This window comes from Calidris pugnax, unplaced genomic scaffold (genome assembly GCF_001431845.1).
Source record: "Calidris pugnax isolate Ruff unplaced genomic scaffold, ASM143184v1 scaffold118, whole genome shotgun sequence".
NCBI lineage: Eukaryota > Metazoa > Chordata > Aves > Charadriiformes > Scolopacidae > Calidris > Calidris pugnax.
This window is the reverse complement of record NW_015090855.1, coordinates 2,595,806-2,618,272: the sequence shown is the minus strand read 5'-3', so window position 1 is coordinate 2,618,272 and position 22,467 is coordinate 2,595,806. Positions and strand designations below refer to the sequence as shown.

Sequence of the window (22,467 nt, the reverse complement as noted above, 5' to 3'; positions counted from 1 at the left end):
TTTTTTTTTTTTTTTTTTTTTTTTTTTTTAAATTTTGCTAACACAGCTATTATGGTAAAAGCCCTTGTATAGACACAACTCTGTTGGTGTAAAAATACTGGAATCAGCACAGCTTATGCCAGGTCAAGGAACCACCACCAGCTGTTCCACTGAAAGGCTTTTGTACTGGGATGACTATGTCTGCACTGGAAGAAGGGTTTCACCAGCAGCACCAGTGCTGCTAAGCTGGCTAAACTTGTAGGGGTACCTGCAGCGTATGAAATACAGTGGATTTTCACGTGGGCAATAATTGCATGAGCTCAGCCTACTTGCTTTGTATGTGACCACCTCAAAATGAATCCTAGTGTTAGTAACTCCCAGCAAAGATGATGCAATGTGTTGGACTCATCTCTTAGAGAGATGCGTTGCTGAGGGGAGTTGTACTATCCCTGACAACTAACTATATAAGAAACTCACAGCTAGGTATGTATTTGTCCTCACAGTTTATTCTGTTATCTCCCCTTTAAAATTAGCACAGTGTAATTGAGTAAGTATAACCAGTGGACTAGCTTACATCCACAGGGCAGCTTGAAGCTTTTGCTAATTCTTGGCAATTTAATTGTGAGTCTTGGAATATTTATAGTGATTTAAAATTCCTTGTGCAGGTGTCTGCAGCAAAATACGAGAGCTATTTTTTCTTAGTGATCTTTTCAAGCCCAATGCAAGAAAAACAAAACACTAAAAATGTGATCCTCAGTGTTTTGATCTTTCAAAATCCAGGCAGACAAAAGTGATGCAACTTTGGGGGCGGGGAGCTGATTGCATGATTTTAAAACCAATCTCATGATTATTAGATGCCTGACTCATGAACCCTGAACGCCTGGGTTTGGCATCATTGCTCTTCACAGTTTTATTTATTACAAATTGTGTTAAGAATGTGCAAAGTTGGGAAAAGGGTAGGGGTCTTTTCTTCCCTTAAAGCCCAATATAACACATGGGAGGATTCTGCTCCTGCTGTGATGGCCAGCAAAAAGGCAGCTTGAGCCATTTTCAAACTGCATTGCTGAAATCTTGCAAGCAGCTGCAGAGAGCCCTACTGCTTTGAAAAGTTTGGACAACATCTGCACATTTCTTTAACTATTGTGAAATAAAATGCCTGGCAAGAATAACCATCTTAAAGATATACAGTCTGTTTATGGTCCAAACTGAAAGCCAGTTATAAAGTCTTCTCTTCTAGAAAAGTGGCTGGATTCTCAGTGTTATTCACACAAACAAAACTTTTCCAGTTCAGGTCACATCCTGCCAGGCAGTGTGGATATTTGATGGGGAACTTTTTGTCTGTATAGATATTTTCTCCCCCAAGAGTGAAGACCCATAGGTGGTTAATTTAAAATCCATTTTTCTTCCACTTGCTTTTCATACTTTGTTTCTTATGAAAATATAATAATTATTATTATTTCTAAATCCATGGCCATTTTAAATAAAAAATTGAGGATGAATCATCTGAATTTCCCATCAAAGTTCGTTTTCTTACGAGAACTCTAAATAGTGAAAGCTACCTACTTCTACCCAGAAGAAGATGGTATGGCCTTATACTGCCCAGTCATTTTATAGTGCTGCTTACTCACCAGTTCCAAGAGGCTTCTGTGCTCTAATTTGGATGCGGTATGTTTTTAGAGGAATTTTAAAAGCAGACTGGACAAATGTACAAGAAGACAATCCTGCATTGGCTATGAGAGATACTAGATGACCTAATAGGTCATTTCTACTTCTCTGATTTGAAAAACAATCAGCACATCTGTAGTCGTGCCAGCAGGAGAGTCAGAGATAGAGGAAGAAGAGCAAATACTTGAAGACCATACAGCTCCCTTCCCAGGATATTAGCTCCTAATTTGAATTTTCAACCAGCTGCTGGCTTTCACATTATTTCTCATTTTGTAGTATAACTTCTATGTTTACCAAGAAGAAGCCAGAAGAAGGTAAAAGCCAACCTAAAATGTACAAACAATGCAGTTGTGTCTGAATCATCACTTCACGTCCCTATGCTTCAGTTTTGAAAGCACAGAAATCTGGGCATACATCCAGCTGTGAATTTCACAGATGGATCCTCTCTCTAAAAGGGGTCCTCACAAAACCCCTAAATCCTAGTACTCCCAATTTTGCAAACATTGATATTTTCCAGTTTAGGTGCACATCTTCTCTAAGTACTACAGTCTGTTTGGCAATTAAAACTCTGATCTCTCTATATTCACTTGACTAATTTTCTTATAACAGTGACATTGAAAACTTGGTCTTGAGTTGGATTTAACCAGTGTTAGGGATAAAAGAGTTAAATCTTCAGCTACTGTTAACTAGAGTAAAACCACTGAGGATCAAAGGGCTTCGACAGTGATGCCCATGTGACTCAGCAGGGTAACAGTAATTCGGTGAGAAATTGGTCTAACATTCTCCATCTTCCCACAGGTTCTCCTAATCCACACAGTTCCCATTTTAATCAAGCCATGGCCTTTTGTGGGTTTTTAATTTGGAAACTTCACACTCCAAAACATAGGCTAAACTCTGCCCTCAGCTGAACAAACACAATTTCTTTAGAGCGAAATTGTAGTTGAACTAGATTTAGTGAGAAAACTATTATTGACTTCTGCCCGTGGATGCTGAAGTGAGTGATGGGTTTGCATCTGAGGGAGAATTTTTCCCTGTGGATAATTGTCAGGTGTGGAAGTAAAGGTCAAAGCGGACTGTCCCTTGCTTCCCCCCAGCTGGTGCATTTGGGCACACTTTGGCTCGTGGGTGGTGGGAGGGTGCTGGCAGTGTGGCACTCCTGTGCCAGACCTGCTTGTGCACCCAAGCAGTGTGTGCTGCATGACCAGAAAACCTTGAGGCACTGCAGAAATAGCCAGATGATACCACAGCCAAGTGACAGCATGGTTTAGTCCTTTTTCAGTGCTTACATGTTGACTTGCTCTGCCTTTGTGCAAGGACTCTGAACATTTGCTTTTAACGTGCAAAGAATAATTTGGGCCAGGGCAAAAGCAGCAGTAAATTAGAGGAGTGTGAGTTTGCAATCATTCCCTCTGATCATCTCTGCCAGGGGAGTCTAGTCAAAGATTCCCAAATTGTGGTGTGGTTTAGTTTGGTTTCTTAATGATGAATGACTTCATCATCCATGAATGAATCAAGTCAAATTCAGGACAAATAGTGAGACACATGAATGACTCTTATGACATTTGCAATGTCTCAATCGGTGCTGGTTTATTTAGGTGGTTTCTAAGTTTCTTTGGAAAGAGTGAGAATGACTAAATGAAGGGGGAGCCACTTCAGAAGTATGGGAGTCAATGGTGAAAGTATTGTGACAGTTAAACCTCCCTGGGTTAAATATCTGTCATTATGAGCAATGCAGCGTCGGTTATTTTGTAAGAGCTCAGTTCCAGGAGATTCTGTAGCCACAAGGCCAGAGGAAGCTGGATGATGTACCAGACACTGCATTCCCTTTATGGTCAAATAGCTCCCAGTGATTGTGCTGGGTCTTCATCACCCACTTTTGGGTTTCTGATTCTTACCAGGAGGCAGCAGGGCTGTTCTCTGAAGGTGTCTAAAGGTCCCAGCTTTGAAAGGCACCTGCCCTCAGACACTGTGTGTGGTTGTGGATCCAGTCTGCCCACAGGCAGCACCTCCAGGCAGTGCTTTCCAGGGAAGGGGACGCTGGTGGGGGCACACAGGGCACTGCGGTACCTTTTCTGTAAGCCTGCCAAAGCCACGTAAAAATAAGGCTCAGAATTTCTATAGGTAAATGGTCACCAAGCAGGGAAGCTGTCCTTAGGACTTGGGGGAATCCCCCAGTTCAAGTCACTAGATGTGAAGTAATTACAATTTTGTACAAATTGATGCTTGCAAAGGCTGGAAATAGTCTGTGAATACTGACTGCTCTAGGCATTGGGCAGGTCCAGTGAGCAAACTGGCTTGGTTTAAACCAGAACTGAGGCAAATTGGAGAAGGGCTTTTAGGAGCTGTATTTTTTAAATTACATTGTGTTTTGTCAGTCTTTCTTTCCTTAAAATTACATTTAATTTTTTATTGTCTGGTTTCTTCTTCACACATGTGCATTTGCTTTGAGTGGGGTGTATCTTTCCTTGGAAAGCATTGCAAGATACTGATTTCCAGCAGGCAAATCCTAGGGTGAGATTTTCAGCTAGGTAGGCTGCTTCACATGAGAGCTTTTCTCCTGAGGTCATCCTGCAGCTTCATGCCTTCAAATAACTTCTGTATTTTCAGATACGTTTCCTTTTAAAAATTACCAATGATTTTAATACATTTTTTTCTTCAGTATAAATGTGATAGGCTATTATTAAAATAAGAAGCACACAAAACCATTATTATGTCTATTTAGAAATTATTAGCTATACTTGATTACATCTCATAGCTCTTTCCATCTTCAAAACCAGTGCAAATTTTAGATCAAGATTAAGACTTTCCAAAAATTCTGATAATGGTCTTGGTTTTGATGTAACATTAAATGCTCCTCCAACTTTTTCTGACATGCAGAAAAGCGTCTCTGCTTTTCAAAACTCGTGGCTGAGCACAAGTGTGTCAGTGGAAAGGCTGGAAGAAACTTCACCTGCCTGTGACATTCCAGTGCAGCTCTCAGTCTCAGGGAACATACCCTGGCCGTGTAAATAATCTAGTCCCTAATCACACTTAGTAATATTTACTAGCATTTCAACAGATTGTGGTCAATATAACAAGATACTCATTTCCTCCCCTGTATGCAACGAGAGATGCACACAGTTGATGGCTGGTTTATTACAGGAAGCTTGTGTTGCCGCACACAGGCACACTCTGCTGAGGCTGGCTCAGCTTGGGAGGATCAGAGGCTGAGGAACGAGAGTGATTAGCCAAGGGCAGCCTCTCCCCCAGCCTCTGCAGCAAAGATAACTTGCATCGTGCCATTTACACAGACCAAAACCTCTCGAGGATTTTTCTTTTCAAGATGTACGCTGCATTCAGCCGACCGGCAGATGCACTGGTTATCTGGGGAGTCCCTGTCTGTGGCACCTAGACAAAAATGCTTTGGCAAACAAATAAGCGAGGAAATTAATTTTCTTGTCTTTAGAAAACAGTGAGCGCCATCACGCCTGGATAAATCGAATTTGTTATGATAGCAAAACAAGTTCTATGGAAACCATTGTGAACCCTGGAGTGAGGCTGCCCAGGAGAGTTGGGGAAAGCCGCTTTTGTTTGTTGTGCTTGGCATCGTTTTGCTCTGGATGAAGATGCCTTAATTTTGTGGGGAGACCCAAGAGAGCATTCCTCTTTTTCCATACCAGAAAGCCTTCCAAGCTGGCATAAGCGTCCCCTCTTTCCAGCTGCTCCTTTCCAAACACACTGTGCCTCCTAAAGATAGTCTTTACAGTGGCTGGGGCTGGTGGAAAACATGAAGCCTGCATGGATTAGCAGAGGAATTCATTTGGGCTGACGAATTGGGTTTCCCTCTATAAACAGCACTAGTGTTTTCATCTTCTGGACAGCACAGCAAACTTCATGTCCTCTTGCTCCTCGGCCCGCCTCTCCCGCGCTGTGAAATGCCTGCATCCAGGCCAGCCGTGGTAAAAGACACACTAAGGCCTGCTTATGGGGGATGGAAAACAGCACGTGTTCAAGGAGGTGTTTTCAACTATCTCCCTTCTCAGACAGGTTTTTTCCAAGCCTTTAAAGAGGTGGTGGGGTTATTTTGTTTTTTCAGTTTATTTTTCTTTCCAGGTAAAAGGGAAATTAAAGTAATCCCATCTCCACTGGTCTAGTGACCTTACAAGCAGCCCGCACTATATATTTTCTTTTCTTTGTTTAACTTCAGCTACAATGTGTGAATCATCTGCAGGAGTTAGGGATTCTCTAAAGAGGATTTTGTCTGCCCCTTTACCCTGAGGGCTTTGGGCATGCAGAGGCTGGGTCACAGTGCATCACTGCCTCCAGGGACCGTCCTCCCTCTGCCAGGGACGCACCCCCCACAGTACGCCACCAAAGGCCTCTGCTGCAGCAAATACACTTTCCTATCACTTACAGTTTCTTTTATAGCTTACTTGATAAGTGCAATCATCAGGAGTTATTAATCACCCAACATTGTTTCTGTCATTACTTGGGAGGGGAAAGACATGTAAAGGCCAATTATGTGATCAGGCTATATTTAGTGGTGGTTTGTATTTACCTGACTCTTCAGTAGTGGATGATTTTGTCCATGTCACTGAGTAACTGAGTGTGGAATTAGACTTGTGTGGATAAAAATGGGAAACTTGAGATTCAGCTGTCAAATGGAAGTAATAAAGCCCTGTCCCTTAACTTAATCACCGTGTTTTCACATGTATAACCCACACCCCATTAAAAGTTTGTTCCTTGGAAATAAGTCTCAGCAAGCTTCGACCTCCTCCTACCCTGCTGCAGTCTCTCCTGCCCTTTCAAGGCACTCTGGATCTTGCTGTTCTCCACCTCTAGCAGGGGTGTCTGCTCTGGGATGGGGGCAAAGAAGAGGGGATTATTGTGGCCTCAAGAGAGAGCAGGCAAGCTAAATGGGCATGGGAGAAGCATACTGGAAGGAAAAAGTACAGAGGTAAAGGCATACTCTCATTTATGTATAACCTGCCCTGTTGCTGAATCATGGTCTTTTTATGGGTAACATAGATTATACTCATGAAAATATGGGATTTTGAAAAGCAAACTCTACAAAAAAGCAGAAAACTTGCAAGTGGATAGCAATGCCATAGTGTTTTGGAAATTTATCAATTTACAGTGTATTTATTATGCTGCAGTTTACAGTGTAAGCGTTGCCATGCATTCAGAAGTCAGGGTCAGGATGCTGTTGGCTGCAACTAAAATATTTTCTCTGATGCATTAGTTGATGTAGATACCTATTTGTGCAGTTCCTGATCACCACACTCTCATCGGGTGTGGTTGTGATGAGGTTAAGCACCGTTTTGTTAGAGTGATGAGGAGGCTGCCCAAGGGGAGCCCCAGGGTGCTCCCAGGAGGGAAGGTGCTGGCCAGGGCACGGTCTTTCATGTATGGTTGCTTTAAGCAGGCTCACTGGCTGCTGAGGCTTTTGCAGCTGGAACATCAGCTGCACTGAACCACACGAGGAAAATAAAACCCAGCAGATTTCCAAAATACTAACAGCTGGATGCAGATGACATTTCTGAATCAAGCAAAAAAAAAAGCAGCGCAAACCAAACCAGGCACTCTCGTTTTGCTCTCTGCTTCCCTTCCGATGCTGCCCCCACATAGCAGCAGGCCCATGCTGAGTGCTTTGCACAAGCAGGTGAGGAAGAAATGCAACTGGGGGATGTTTCTGGGGCACCTAGCAGAGGTGATGGGAAGGGGAGAGTGCCCACTGGACATGGTCACCCTCTTGAGGCATAAAAATTGCTGCTGTCTTTGCGGCCAAAAGGCCTCAAAGCAGCCCTCTCTATCCTGATCATCCTTCAGATCTCAGGTAGGGTCAACAGTGACCAGACCCTCTCTGGAGACTCTGCTGGCTGTCACCATTAACACTGGTGATTTCTAGCCCAAATATAAACTGCAGTATTATTTTTAGTGTTGATTACAGTCATGTTGGGGGGACACCCCGAGAGGAAAGCCTTGTTGTGTGACAGGCCCCACAGGGACGCTGGCTGCTGACTTGGCTGTGAAACATAAGTGATCTCTACTTGACGGGGCTCTCCCAAGGTCACTGGTTGCTGTCAGCACAAAATGGGGGAATTTTCAGTTCTGAGATGCTCCTTCTGCCCTCTCCCAGCACCCACTGTAGCATGAGTCTGAAGTCACCATGGCTTAACCACCCACTTAAACTTGAGCGCGTTTTAACTTCTTGGCTGAAAAGGGGGAAGACCCAGCTTCTTGATTAGTTTACCCACCAGTAAATTACTTTCATTTTTAGGTCTCTTCATGTGGCATTTTTGTAGTACCTGGAATATTCTCTCCCCTTTACCAGGCCCCTGCCTGTGTTGCTGCTGCTGGGCTCAGCAGTGCTGTGGCCAGAGGGTAATTCCCTCTGTGTGGTTTGAAGTGTTGCACCCGTGTTCACTGCCAGGCAGTTCTGCAGTGCTGAGGAAGACTGCAGGAGCTGGAGCTGGCTGGGACAGGCTCTGAAGCACATGCTACAGCCCACAGGCATGTCTCTGAGCCTCAAGAGTTACGGGGGAGCGAGGCAAGGATGGGCAGTGGTTCTGTTGCTTCAGCTGGGTTTCTCCCTACTATTGCTGCTCCACTGTCCTCTTCCACATTGAGCTTGGAGCAAAGCTCAGTGGCTGGTGGTAGTCAGCCATCAGAGCTGTTCCCTTGTCCTAGAGCAGAATTTATGTGAGCGCTGTGCAGTGTTACTCTGTGATGGTGATGATGGTGGAGTGCTGCACAGATGCAGTGTGAGCCTTCTTCATGCTGCTGCTACTGCTGCAAGGGGCATGCAATGAGTCAGCATTACCTCCCCACTGATAAGTAGGCACTTACTAGTACAAAAACCTTCCCAGCTCTACTTGGCATCCCAAAGGACAACCCTCAGTTCCTATTGTAGGCCATCCTCTGTTGGTGTTCCCCAACACTTGTTCCATCTTGTCTGTCAGGGAAACGTTGGGTACAGCCTAGGCCAGGTTCTGAGAGGTGATGCGTGCTTGTCCCTTTGTATATTTGATTTTTTAAAAGTGGTTAGATGTCTAATCCACAGTGATTTAGTTGAGGCCTAGCTACTAACATACCTTTAGAAATCTGGCCTTGCGGAAGATACCTGGTAGCTTCATACAGTTTCATTATGCTGTGTGTGTTAGCTGGGGCATTTCATTCATGTTGGCAGTCACTCTCCTTCCGAGACTGCTCAGAAAGAGATATGGTGATCTTGGCCTTCCCCTTTGCTACTACTGTCTCTTCCAGCTGTCTGTGGCTGGTTCCCCAACTGCAGGACAAACAGTGTTCTCATTCAATCCGTGTTCCTAGCAGAGGGGACAGCCTGCCAATTGCTTCTGAATGTGTTCTGTAGTCGGATGAGATCATATCAAACGTAAGCAAGTTTTATCTTTATTTTAGGCAAAAGGGTGTTTTATCACAATGTGGTTCCAAAACCTTTGTTGTTTGGTTGGAATTCACCCATGAAGTGTAGCAATGGATGGTTAAATACAAACTAATAGGTTCAATATGAGCTACAAATGCAGAGCTCATGAGCTGGCTGTGCAAACTCACGTATAAAGGAGAATGTTGTCATACAGCTGATGAGAACTTGGGAGTGATTGGGATGGTCTTGATAGGTACTTGCAGTGTCTTGCAGCATACCCCTGAGACGCTGCAATGAGCATAGTTTTTCACCTCCTGCCTGGGTTGCATGGGGATACACACAGCTCTCAGACCTCACAGTTGGAAAATTTGGGATGGCTCATCATTAATTCCTGAGAAAGATTCCCTGGGGCAGTCTCTTTGGGTGGTTGTTCCTACATCTTGATCTGGAATTGGGATGGGAGGTCTGCAAATAATTGCGGGCTAATTTCTGAACAAATGTAGGTTATTGCTATTGTGGTGAGGTTGGGAATTGCCCAACCTCAATAGCGCTGGCTACACTTCAGCTAAAGATAGTCACCTCAACAGCTATTGGACATTGAGGAGCTCAGTTCTGTTTCTGGTAATTTATATTCCCCCCCTTTTCTTTTCATACTGAGAAGAAAAGTTTTATCGTTTGTGCCATTGAGTCAAATTGAAAGTTTTAAGTATTTGGATGATGCATATACATTTTTCTTATGCTCTCATGCTATTTACTGTCAGAGGTTCCCAGCCTTCTTGAGGTGAGATGCAAAGTCACCTACAGTATCTACTCCCGTTAGTTCTTTTTGTAGTTATAGGTGTCTCTCAATTCATAACGGTCTCTGATTTATAGATATACTCCATAGTACTATTTAGTGTCATTATTATTACATTATTTTTTGTTAGAAGCCCCCGCACAGATGAGAACTCCATTGTGGCAGATGCTGTGTCAACTCCAAAGGAAAAAAAACAGTTCCTGCCTCAAAGGACTTACAGTCAAAGTGCAAAATAAAAGCAAACAGATGGATGTGGGCAGACACGCAGTATCTTGTATGTGACACCTCCTTGACATTGTTATATGTGAATGGTAACACCCTGTCAATAACCACTTAAATATTTAATGGTCTGGATTCTTTCCAGCTAACTTGGGATTTGTAACTGTAGCCGCAGAGTTAGGCACTCAGCTGTCCTGGACTCCCATTGCCAAGACCCGCAGACCTCTCAAGTGGTGCCTATCCCTTTCCATCACCTGCAGAGGCAGTTCCTGATACCGGGGCTCCTAAAACAGCACCCCCCATTCAGCACTGAACACAAAGCAGGGAAGAATCTGGCTCCAAACATTCATTTGCTGAAGGATGTGGAGTCATGATAGAAAAATAATCTGTGTGCAAAAGTGATTTCATGTGTTCCCATGCTCAGTGTTTTTCACTATGAACAGTGTGCCTACTGCCCATAATCTTCTTTAAAACAAGGCACATAAGAAACATATGCCTTCTTTGCACTCGCTGTTCTGAAGTTGTTTGTGAAAGCAGAGTAATTGCAAGCAGAAGGTTATTTGCATGCCTGTTCCAGAGGAGAGCTTGGTTTGTCTGGCAGAATTGTTCATAGGCCACTTGTGCATCTTCCCTGTTACCTTGGGACAGTGATTTTCTGCTGGCTGTTTTCTCCTGAGAACAAGGCTCAAAATTCAGTTCAGACATGTTCGGAGGGAAACCCAGTTTGCTGGAGAGGCCTGAGTTTTCTGCAAGAATCCACAAGCCCTGCAGCGGGGACGCTTGCGAAGTTAAGACACAGCAGAAGATAAGATGCCAGAGAATTAGAGCCAGTAAATAGTTCTGTGGATTAATAGACATAAGCGCTAGTGCTCAAGGGAAGAAAATAGATTACATTATTGACTGTTCATCCCCTGCAAAGCTGCCTAAAGGGAAGGGTAATATGGTTTGTTTCCCCTTAATTAAATATTTGTTAAATGGTTTGTTTCCCCTCAATTAAATATTTGTTCTGCTAGTTCCTTTGTGACAGAAATGAGAAAAGCAGCAGCATTGCCTATTCTTGTTACTTTCAGCTAATCCTGAACATGCTATAACTGTTCTTTGGTTCCTACCCCCCAATTATTTCCTGTAAAAAATAGCTTTCTCCCATCCGTTCTCTTTTCACTCTCCGTTTTTGAAACACTTCGCTGAATGACTCATATCGCCTCTTAGTAAATAGGTTAAGTCTAGGAGAATGATGAAACTGCAAAGGGGCATGTGAATAAATAGTGCTATCACTTGTGTGCTTTTCCTGCCAGCAGTTGCTATTTTAGAGGCGCTGTGGTATCTATTACCAACTTCATTAGCTTTTAAACCTTGAGGTGCGAGCTACTGTAGGAAAAAATCATCACCAACCTCCTTTGGTTTTGTTGTTTTTAATCTAGAAGAAATATGTCTTAATACCAAATGGCACTGCTGATCTCAGCAGTTATGTAGCAAATTCGTAAGGTCCAAGCCACACACACAAAAAAAAAGACATGAGACATCCTGGTGCTTTGCAGCAGCTGCTGCAGAGTTAGATCAAGAGTTAGGAGTGACAAAATGAAGACTCTTGCCTTGTGTTTCTTAAGCTTCAGTCCATCGGCCTAATATTTCTGTATTGGTTTAGCCAAGTAATGTGGTTTAAGAAAATGAACTCCATTCCCTTCTGGTATAAGTTTTTGTGTATTTATTTATTATGTGTGTATTCTACTTGGAATATTTTACTTGGTCTCGTTGCATGTTAGCTAAATCTAAATACAAACTTCATCTTTTCTCAGTAACTTGCTAACTATCTACTAGAGAGAGCCAACTGCATGACTCAAACACGTGTCCCTTCCCTTACAATTGCAGCCAAAACTCTCTGGCATCAGAGTACTGCAGAATGAAAGTCATATCTAAATATATGTGAGCAGAAAGAAAGTCAGTTAAAAAAAGACTTTGTTATGGAAAGCTACTACAAACCAAATCCACGGTGGCCTGGAGTTCCTCATCACACCCAGGCTGATCTAGTTTTCCACTTTCAAGGTACTCTTTCCAAAGTGGCTGCTGACACTCGTAGAAGAACTTGCACATTTTGTTGCAGTCCCTTTATGCCTTACGTGTAGCAACTAAACAGACTTAAAGACTTTATTTAATAAATAAACAGGATATTTATCGTAGTCTTAGGAAATCTAATAATACAAGAGGTTTTGCTTCATATTCATGTAGTTCCCGGCAGCATTAGCATTAATATTCAGAGCCAGTCCTTTGCCAGGTAAGCTGTGAAGGAGACTGGCAGTGCCTGCACCGGGTGCCACCCTGAACACCCTCTCTTGGGTTCGGTTTCAGTATGTGCAGTGCTGTGGACTGAGGAGAAAAAGGGTTCTGAGGATGAGATTTAAAGAAACACCGCGGTTTGATGGGATGCCTCCTCCCATTGCACTCATGCAGTGACTAGGATGCAACTCCTCTAAATTAAGGGGTTTTACAGCAGGGACTGAGCCTGAAGACAAGCTCCCAGGGCTTCCCACGGTGATATGCTGAAGCCTGGAGGGGCAGGAAGGAAAGGGCATGATGTTGTGCCTGAAGGTGCACTGTCCAGATCACCAGTTGATGTGGCTTCTTTCTCCAGTTGATGCATAGGCAGGGTTTGTGCCTGTCTTAGAATCTCCTGATTAAAAATTGTCAACTAAATACTGAAATCCATCAAGCAGACAGGAAATCACAGTCTGGAGCAAAAATTGCTTTTTTGTTCTTCTAGCCAACAACCCAGGATGAGAAAGCTCTTGCATGTGTGTCCTTCAAATGGCACATAATCCCGGGTTCCTGGTTCATGGAGGAGGTGCCTAGAAAAATTTATGCATTGATTTCTAGCAGATTCAAACAGGGATCAAATGGATTAAATAACTGAAAGCACCACAAATGGCACCTGCTTAGCCTTAGGATTCCTCCATTCAGCTTACTGTAGGGCAACATTTGGCACCTGTTTCTCCTGGAGAGCGTGTAATTTGTGAGCAATATAACTCTCTCATACGTTGCTTGCAATTCAGATTTCAGTATTCTTGCTCCGAGGTCTCAATAAACTAGTCTTCCAGGGAATTAATCAACCAGTTAACACCCAGTTCTTTTCTTAACTGATTAACTGTGTGAAAGTCCTCTGGCCATGGAAGTGTAATGATTTTTTACTAATCACTTGCAGGTTCAGGTGCAATTTATTACTGATTTACAAGATTGTAACCATTTGTGTAACAAGCTGAGGTGAAGCATGGCAAAACAGGACAGGCACCCAACAGCTCCATGCACGGCAGGTAGTACAGGGAGAGCAGCACAGGTTCTGTGTTATCACCACTGCTGCAAACTGCTCTCTTTTCCTTCCCTTCTGACTGGTCACTTTGTGGAGAACTGGAACTGCAGAGTAACAACTTCTGTCTGAAGTTAATGCACAAATAAACAAAAGCAAAGGTTTGGTTGTCTAAAATAAATTATTCAGGCTACCAGCTGTCTCGGGATACCAGACTTCCCGCAGAGTCAGTGGAGAGAGCATCTGTGCGGCTTCTCACAAGTGGTACCCCAGTGTCTCCCAGGACAAGGCATCCTCAGGACTGAGGGATGCTCCTCATTCTCCTGGTGCTATACAGTGAAGTCAGAACAGGTCACTGTCTTCAAAGTGTTCTCTGTTGCTTATGCTGGATCAATTTCCTAATAGAAATACTTTGGACCAAATTTTTAGAGGTATTTAACCCTCTAACATTGACTGACATTTATGGGCTTTAGGTTTTAGGTTGGTAACCCAAATTGTTGCCTATTAGAATATTTAGAGTGCCTAAGTGCCTCATGTCTTTGGTAGTTTGGGATCTAAACTACCTAAGGACTTTAAAACATCCCAGTAGGGACTTTTGGAAATGATTGTTCTCTAGCACATCCACACACATAGTTAGTATAGGCTCATTCTGTGCAGGTCGTCATCATTTCAGGCCGCCTTCTGTTAGCTAGGCATGAATTATTTAAGTTCCCTGAGTGTGACCTTCGCAGTATTTCTCCATTTTTCAGACCAAAGGAAACCTGTAATAAATCTGGTCCTTCAGGGTTACTTTGGATTTGGCCAGGGCCACAGGGCAAGGTGATGATGTAGCAGAGGTCTGGCTGCTGGAGTTCCAATGTCCAGTCTTCTGTCACTAGGTCACGCTTTTTCCTGACAGCTTTAACACAGTTGTTTTGTAGTGATAGGCTGTTGATCTTTTCTGGAAGCATCCTGACAATAATAGAAGTACTTAGAAAATCTGGAAAATTTCTGGGGTAGTGTCACAGACAGATTTGTATTTTGAGTATTTCCTTCTTGATAGTTTTGATGCGTTTAGGACACTGAAATTTTTTTAGCAGAAATGCTATCTTTATCTTCTGCTCTCTTCTTACAGGCACACCCAGCTTCCTGTTAAAGATTTTGGTGGTATAGTACCATAGATACTGATTGTTTTAGTTTTGCTTCTCACTCTGGAACTATACTGAAATATAAGGGAAGGATATTTAAATGTTGTGAGTGAAATCCAGATCCTGTGAATCACAAGGAGTTTAGATATTGATTTCAGTTGGGACAGGCTTTAGCCAAAAATATGCATTTTATTTAGATTCTGTTTTCTGTAAGATATCTATATTATGATGTTAAATTCATGGAAAGATGCTGTTGGGTTTCATGTCTATTGAAACTATTATAGCAAAAATGCATCATGGGACCTGAATTGCCACTTAGTTTGAGATCAGTAACTTCTTCCAAAAGTTTGTTTAATTAATGGAAATGACTTGATTGCTGTTGGGCTGGATGGTGTTTAAGAGGTTTATAGTTTACACAGACTGCATAGAATTCCAGCAGGACAAGGAAGAAAAGTTGCAGGGTGCATCTGTTGGCATTCTTTCAACAAGGAGTAAAACCTTTTTTTGACATGTAATGAAAGTAAAGCTTTACAGCTAAGTTACACGTCGCCATTTTCCAGAAAAAAAGCCTTTCATTGCTGTTGATTTATAAAACAACCTCCCCGCACACACCCAGTATTTTTCCCCAACAGAGTTTGTTGGGTTTGGGCTCCTTGTGCCCGATACATCTAAGTTTGTATTTACCAGCCAATTAGTTGCTCTGCTTGCATGTGCAAAAGCTGATTTTCCAGGATGCAGAATATAAAATAGGCTGTGTACTGAGTGGTAGGTTCCAGTGTATGATACGTGGCTGCACAATCTTTGGGAGCCAAGTAAAATATTTCTTTTCTATATATAGTCACCTGAAATCCAGCAGCAAAGACACTTCTGAATCTTGCACTCAAAACTAACTTAGTTTTTAAGAAACACTTTTTCCTCCTCAATATTGCAATGATTCTTTTTAATTTCCACATGGTTTTGCAGAAGTGCCAAATGCTTTCATTATTAATTCAAAAGAAATCTAAAAAGATGAGACAGAAAAAAAATGAAACAGAAATTAAAATATTGCCATTTTATGAGAAAAAAAAATCACCTTATTTGTGTTTGAAGCAAAGACACTAAATTATGTAATTTCTTTGCACATATCTTTCCTGTTCTTTACAATTTAGGCAAAGTCTAAGTTACATGGCCACTGCGGTTAGATCTCTTGTTTAAAAGGGACTGACTTTTGATCTGGCATAAATGTGTCATGTTTTATTTGGGCCACTAAGATGATAATATAACTGAATATTGCAAAAGGCAGTGACTAGTCTTTGACCTGACTTACAAGATGCACGGACCTCCTGTGCCTCTGAAGTCTCAGATCAAATTACCAGCATTTCGCATCTGTTTTGTCATCAATTTAGATGTGTACTTACTTTTAGATATTAGCAGTTGAGAAAAGAGGGGTAAAAAGTAAAATCTAGTTCTGGATCTGAGCAAACAGAAAGGTCAGCGGTTAAGTTCTGCCTTATGTATTGTATATGCTGAAATGTCCTTTTAATAAATTAAACCACACAATTAAAGAGTAGCTGAAAACTGTAACATTTGGCCTTGCAACATAGGTCAAAGGTTACCTTTTTTTCTCAAAAATGGTTTTGCAAATCTTTTTCAGAGCTGATAGATACACACCTTAGCTGGATACAAAACATTATATGAAAAAGAATGACTGTGATCTTTGATCCAAGCAATCAAAAAGAAAGGTAATTGGTATTTTTCTGCCTTTTCTCCAGCTGTGTGTTTCTCTTAACCTTTATTTATTTATTTTTTCAATTAAAAAGTCATGCCCCTTTTTATTTGGCTTAAAGGGTTTAATTTAATTTAATTTAATTTTTTTTTCATTCTTTTTCTTCCCCACTTGTGTACCACGGAGCTGTCCTGAAGTAGCTGGGGCCTGGTGGGCAGGGAAGGAGAGATGGGGTTGTGCATGCTGGGCTAAAGTGTCCTGTTGTTTCCAGGCAGCAGCTAGAACCACGTTAGGGCCATGTTTTGAGGACACACTGAAAATTCAGGGTTCAACTTTCCTCCCCAGTCCCTGTTATGCCATTAGTTCCTCCCTGCGTGCCTTGTGTCTGCTTTGCATGTAAAAACGCCTCTTGGCCGCGTTGGCAGAGCAAACATGGAATATTGCAGGGAGGAGCCCACTGGAGCTGAGCTTTGTCTCCTCTGATGAGACCCAAAGGGCACGAGAGCCCAGTCACTGCCACGGGTATACGCTGTGACAACATTGACTTCATCCATGTTACTCCAGACATAGACATGGAGTAACGCTAGTGAAGGTGTTATTCGATGTGTGTGTGAGTGTGTGTGTGCGCATGCATACGAGTGTGTGTGCGTGTATATAATCAATTAAAAGGGGCCTGACTCATTGCCAGCTAAAACTGGAGACTGTTTTCTGTCTCTGGACTACTAGTTGAAGCTCGGTATTTAATACAACCCACTATCATCCCGCAAGTGAATACACTCCAGATTTCTATCTGAGAGGATGTGAATTAGAGTCTTAAATGTCTTTGAGGACTGGAGCCTGAGAGACTGACTCTAACCCATCAAAGCTGAGTGATTAGAGGAACGCAGACATTCTCCCATGATTTCAGCCAGCCTTTGCATTCAGCTAACTCTGGGATCTCCAAGCACCAGGGCTGTTGTCATACTCGTACAACAGCAGTATCTAACAGAGGATATGCTGAAGGGATTCAGGCCTAACCAGGCATTTCCTTGGTCTGGATGGCTGACGTCAGCTGTAATTTCAATATCCTTTTTTATGATTTAATCTTTCATTATCTTGGCATATGTCCTCGTGAGCCCATTTAATCAGTTCTCTCTCATTAAATGGATCAATAGCAGTGTGCTCCAGAGCTGCCACATGCCAGGCATCTTAAATAACAATATTTTATTTATTAATCACATCATCTCCATTTCCTCTCGGCTAGAAATGAGCAAATAATGAGAACCGATACTTGAGATACATTTTAACCATGCTACCAAAAAAAGATAGATAGGAGTTCAGAATAGCGAGTTCAGCACATGATCTCAGTTTCCTCTGAAGTTTAGATATGTCTCAGTTCGCTGATTTTGTTCAAGCTACTATTGAAACCCAGGTCAGTGAGATTACACCTGGATCTGGATCCATGCACTCCCAAATCTGGAGCAGATCACCAAAGGTGGGTGATCTCACTTAACTCAGTCTGGAGGTGGCTCCAAGCTGGGAGATACTTGCCTTGGGATCTATTCTTGTTACATTTATATACTCACTAGATTTAGGGGCTCTGGTTGCAGATTAGGACTTTTGTGCTGAGACAATCGTTGACTGATTTACTCATCTTAGAGCTCCCAGACTAGGGTTGCCCAGTCTAAACTGCACCTAACTCCCCTCACCACATGGATTTAGCTGAAATTCAGGGGACTACAGGACATTCAGACCCACTGAAAACAGGAAACTCCATTGTCATTCAGATGCTTACAACAAAAATCCAATTTGCCACATGTAAGAGCTCACACAGAAAGAGCCCAACTGTGCCCGAGCACAGTCCTGCAACTCGTCTATGGTGTAAATGTTTCATGCTGCTCCCCTGCAATATTTTAGCTCTTTTCAGATTGTAGTCCCCCTGTAACCTCAGCCCACAAAACCCACTGCTGACCTTCCCTGCAGCACACAGGAGGGAAAGTGAAGTTTGCAGGCTGAGTAAGCCCTTCACCACACCGTCCAACCTGCCGGAGCTGGGGAGCAGAGGGCCCTGTGCTGGCCAGGCTTTGGGCTCGTGGTCTGCTGGTGCTACATGATGTATTTCACTTTGCCTAGAGCTCAGGCTGGGAAACAACCAAAAATGGACTTCTCAAAAGACTGTAGATTTAGTAATTTAATTATCTGCTCATTTTTCACCCAATATTTAACCCTTCCTAGATGAAGATGATTGTTGCCTCTGGTGGTAGCACAAGTGATGGCTGCATTAAATGAAAGGAAACCCGTACACAATATTTTTGGTACACTGGCTGCTCAAAAAAATGTGTCGATAAATAAATCGGCCTGCAGATGCAGCCCACTTGTTTTTAGAAAGGAAATGACCCTGTAAGAGTGGGTGCCCACTTCTTTTACCTCACTGCTATTTTTAGCTGAGGCTGTGAAAAATTTCCATTGAAGACCTGCTCCTCTCATTTCCTGGGTAGAGCAAACAGGAAGCCCTTCTAACTGAGCTGAAGGAGGTTTTTTGCCTGAAAGTGGACCGACCTCACCTCCCACTGGTTGGTTGCTTGCACTGCAGAGCAGCAACACACCAAATACCCCACATATGTGCTTTATTTACAAGAATTCATCCAGAAGGCTGATAGAAGCTACCAGGTGTGGGCGGCAGGTAGAAAGATGGAGCTCAGGAGAGGACAAGAGTTCTGCTGTCAGCCATGCTTTTTTGCCCATGTCCTCTCCAAGAAGCACCAGTGTGGTTGAAATCAGGCATTTCCTGGCTGAAATTAGAAAGAGCTAAACTCTGGGCTGTTAACGGTGCAATTTTTGAGCATGGAAGGATGGAAAGAGCCTTGTGTGGCACGTTTCCTGTACCTGGAAACGTGGCTCTTTACTTGTACTGCCAAGCACCTGTGCCGTGCTCTGTGCAAATACATAGCCTTTGAGGAGTATAGCCCACCACAGCAGACATCTCTACAGGAATAACATGGAGCTTTGCATAAAACATAGATTTTTTTTTTTCTTTCTCAGAGATAAATTCCATTGCATGTAGAGTGGAGGGAGCTTTTAAACTACTAGTCAAACCATTAAAAATTAATTCATTGTTTCCCCTTCCCAGAGACCATAGGAGAATGGGCATCATTGCTTTTTTAATTGTGGGAAGTGGTAAAATACTATGTTAATTCAATTTTTTAATAAAATTTGTCAGAAACGGGCCTAAATATGGGGGACTCTTAAGCTGTATACCTGAGGATTAATCAGTCTTGGCTGGGGGTCTTATTTGGTTTGAGTTAGTCCTTTTCTAGCCCTTAAATACTAATGAGGAACAATCATTTAGATCTGGGGTGTGCAAGCTTAGAAAATTTGGTCTTCTGGTTTTAAGGCAAGTTTGTCAAAGTAGATAAACAGTTTCAGCACTGTCCACTCTATTTCCTCCAAATCTGACTTTTCTCTTTTCAAAATATTCTTATTTCAGCCTAGTGGAAATGTTAAAATGCTCAGATAGATACTCACAGATATTTATACTTTTTAACCCAGGTAAAGCAAATGTCTGTGAAAGAGGGAAGGTGTTGTGTATGTAAGAGATGTAGCATGTACTGGACATGTGGTACAGCTTCTCAGTTGTGTTTTTATGGTACCTGAAGCATGCTGAACACAGTGTAAACCCCCTCTACCCACTCCTTCCCACTTGCCTTCCAAAAAAAAAATGTAGTCTGGATAAGTAGGACTTGAAGTTTTAGGTTTTAATAAAATTATGTTACGAATACAGAGGGGATGTTTTCAGCTTAACAGCAAACTGCCCAAGGATTACTTTTACTTTTTGTGATTTTTAAAGTGCTCTAACATTTCTTCCTCTTTCTTTTATTTCACAGTTAATGAAATTATCAGGAAGGAATTTTCTGGACTCCCTGCCAGAAATCAGACATAGAAGAGACAACTTTTACCAAATCCTTCCATAACTGACCTCTTAGATCCTTCCAATGCCCCTGTAACCTCCTGCTTCCTTAACTGTTCATCTCAAGGCACCAATTCAATGCAAGGAACAATGTACTGGCATCAAGCTGACAGCCTTGACTAAGCAACTCGCCACCTCTCTCTGTAAACATCGAGAAGGACACCCTTCCTTTCGTCCAAAGACCGTATTGTTCTCATCTAACAGAGCATCTGTCTGAGGAAACTCTTCAAGCCTGCTGCAAAGTATCTGTCCATGTATCGATCTATCTTATTACTAAGGGAGAAGTGAGATGTCACTCCTGAACACCGCACAAAGCAAGGGAGGTTATATATTAGTGCTTATTTGGGTGGGGTGGGAAACGGGGGAAGAAAGAGTAATATATTCCATAAAAGAATAACGACATTTTGCAGTTTGCTAACAATGACTTGCCCTCCGGGTCTCAAAGCGCTTCTGAGAAATTTTATTGTTGTAGGAAACTGAGGCAATCCAAGCTTGCTCAGCCTTTATCCGACCTGGGATCAAAAGCCATTTTTTTTCTGACTCTGAGCACTGTGATCAGTATTCCAAACAGTAGATGTCAGCTGAATCCAGGAGTTTTCTTCATTTTTCTTGTCAGACTGGATAGGAATTTGAAGGAAAAGGGTGCTCACAAGTGAGAAGAGCAATTCAGCAGTTCTAACACCTGTCCCAAGGTAAAATAAACCCAGATAAAACAGAGATTAATATATAGGAGTCACAGTAAATCCAAAGATTTTATGTTTCATCCTTATTAATATTTAGTCAGTGTATGAACACATCTTAGATATTTTCTCTCTAATAAATTGTTGCTGTTTCTTTTAATGTAGAACCTGCTATTGGCTTGTAACTTATCTCATTTAGCAGCTGTAACATTTAACCACACAAGCTGCAGAGGAAAAGAATTGCATCTTACAGAAACTGTATGTTCCAGAAAAAGTATACACTTACTTGTATTCACCTTGTCTCTTTAGCTTTGCAAGGCTACCAGCAATTTCTGAAAAGGTTAAATTTCCATGTGAGTTAGTATGTTTGTTATGTTTTGCTTTGTGTGTTAGAATGTACTGTACTGACACAGGCTTATCACGATAAGAGATAACCGCTGCCATCTGCAGTTGTACAGCTAGCAAGCGTAAAACATTTTGGTGTGTCTTTGCTACCACAGTGTGATAAAAAGGCATCGTGAGTGGATAATCAATGTACAGTGAAAAATAGCCATAATATTGTAGGAAACATAGTAATCTTTTCTGGTTTTGTGAGGAACGCTGATACTTTTAAGAGTGCAGAGCCTGAGCTCTATTCTAGCAAACTCAGTAAATCTGTCCTGTTCTCAGTTGTTTCACAGCAAACTTTGCTGAATAGCAAAGGGTCCACATGCTACAGCAGGAATTAGGTTATATGAATACAGCAGACTGGGCAAGCAGCTGCATAATTGGTTCCCCAATATTGCAAGAAAGCTCTTGCACAAACCCTGCAGAGTATGTGCTCAGTTCAACAGAAATGTTTTCAGGAGTACTGAGAAGAATGTATTTTCTGTCACTAAAAGCTGGCACTTTAACTCTGCAAGGTCTTCAGTTTTAGAGTTAGAGACAGAAGCATTAGACTTTACAGAATACCTGACCTCAGGTATAATCGTGGATCTTAAACTCGTCTGAATTTCACAGGATTCAACCAAGCCTAGGTCCAGAATGAGAGCAGAGTCCTTCCTGATTTCAAATCCCAAACTGACATTAATAATACAGGTTGGGTAGTTTGCTTCTTTTTCCCCTTGAAGTGCTGTTAACACACACCAGCAGCACTAGTGTGAGATGGTGAGTGGTAGTGGCTCTTAGTCCACTAATCGATCAAAAGATCAACTCTTTTGTCACAAAAGGAGTATCCCATTTCAGCAACACCAAAAAGTCACTGGCTGAGGCTGTCTTATTCTGATGGCCATATTGTGAGATCCACATTTGGCACCAGTACCAATGCTGTGACAGCCAGACCTCAGCCTGTTACCTGAGAAACAGGCAGGGAAAATGGCCTTTTTATTACTGATTTTTACAGAAACAAAATGGAGCCTTGGACTCACTGAAATGACTTTTGTGCAGGGGAATTATTGCTCATTAAGCAGTACTTGTATAATCCTTCAACTAGCTTACATGCCTCAAATAAGCTATTTTGGATTGTTTTAAAACTGCCAGTTTGCCAGAATCTGCCAAGTATTACGGATTTTTAATGCAATTTGACGTTTTGGACAATTTTGAAAAATTCCTCAGGCCAGAAGTTGCCTGTCAGAACTTCTTTGCTGCAGCTGTGTAAAAAACCAGACCAAAAATGTCTCCTGGTTTCACAGACTTCATGCTTGGAGGTAC

At 42.2% G+C, this 22,467-nt stretch overlaps 1 protein-coding gene across 1 annotated transcript in view; it reads left to right on the top strand.

Annotated features, from left to right (window-relative positions):
* NFATC2 (nuclear factor of activated T-cells, cytoplasmic, calcineurin-dependent 2) overlaps positions 1-20,137 on the top strand; it is an 87,791-nt gene extending 67,654 nt beyond the window's left edge. Inside the window, exons 10-11 of the mRNA XM_014943868.1 lie at positions 16,081-16,168; positions 20,016-20,137. Coding sequence (XP_014799354.1) covers positions 16,081-16,124 — 44 coding nt within the window. The 3' untranslated portion in view covers positions 16,125-16,168; positions 20,016-20,137. The remainder of the gene's footprint in view (positions 1-16,080; positions 16,169-20,015) is intronic.
* The last annotated feature ends 2,330 nt before the right edge of the window (positions 20,138-22,467 follow it).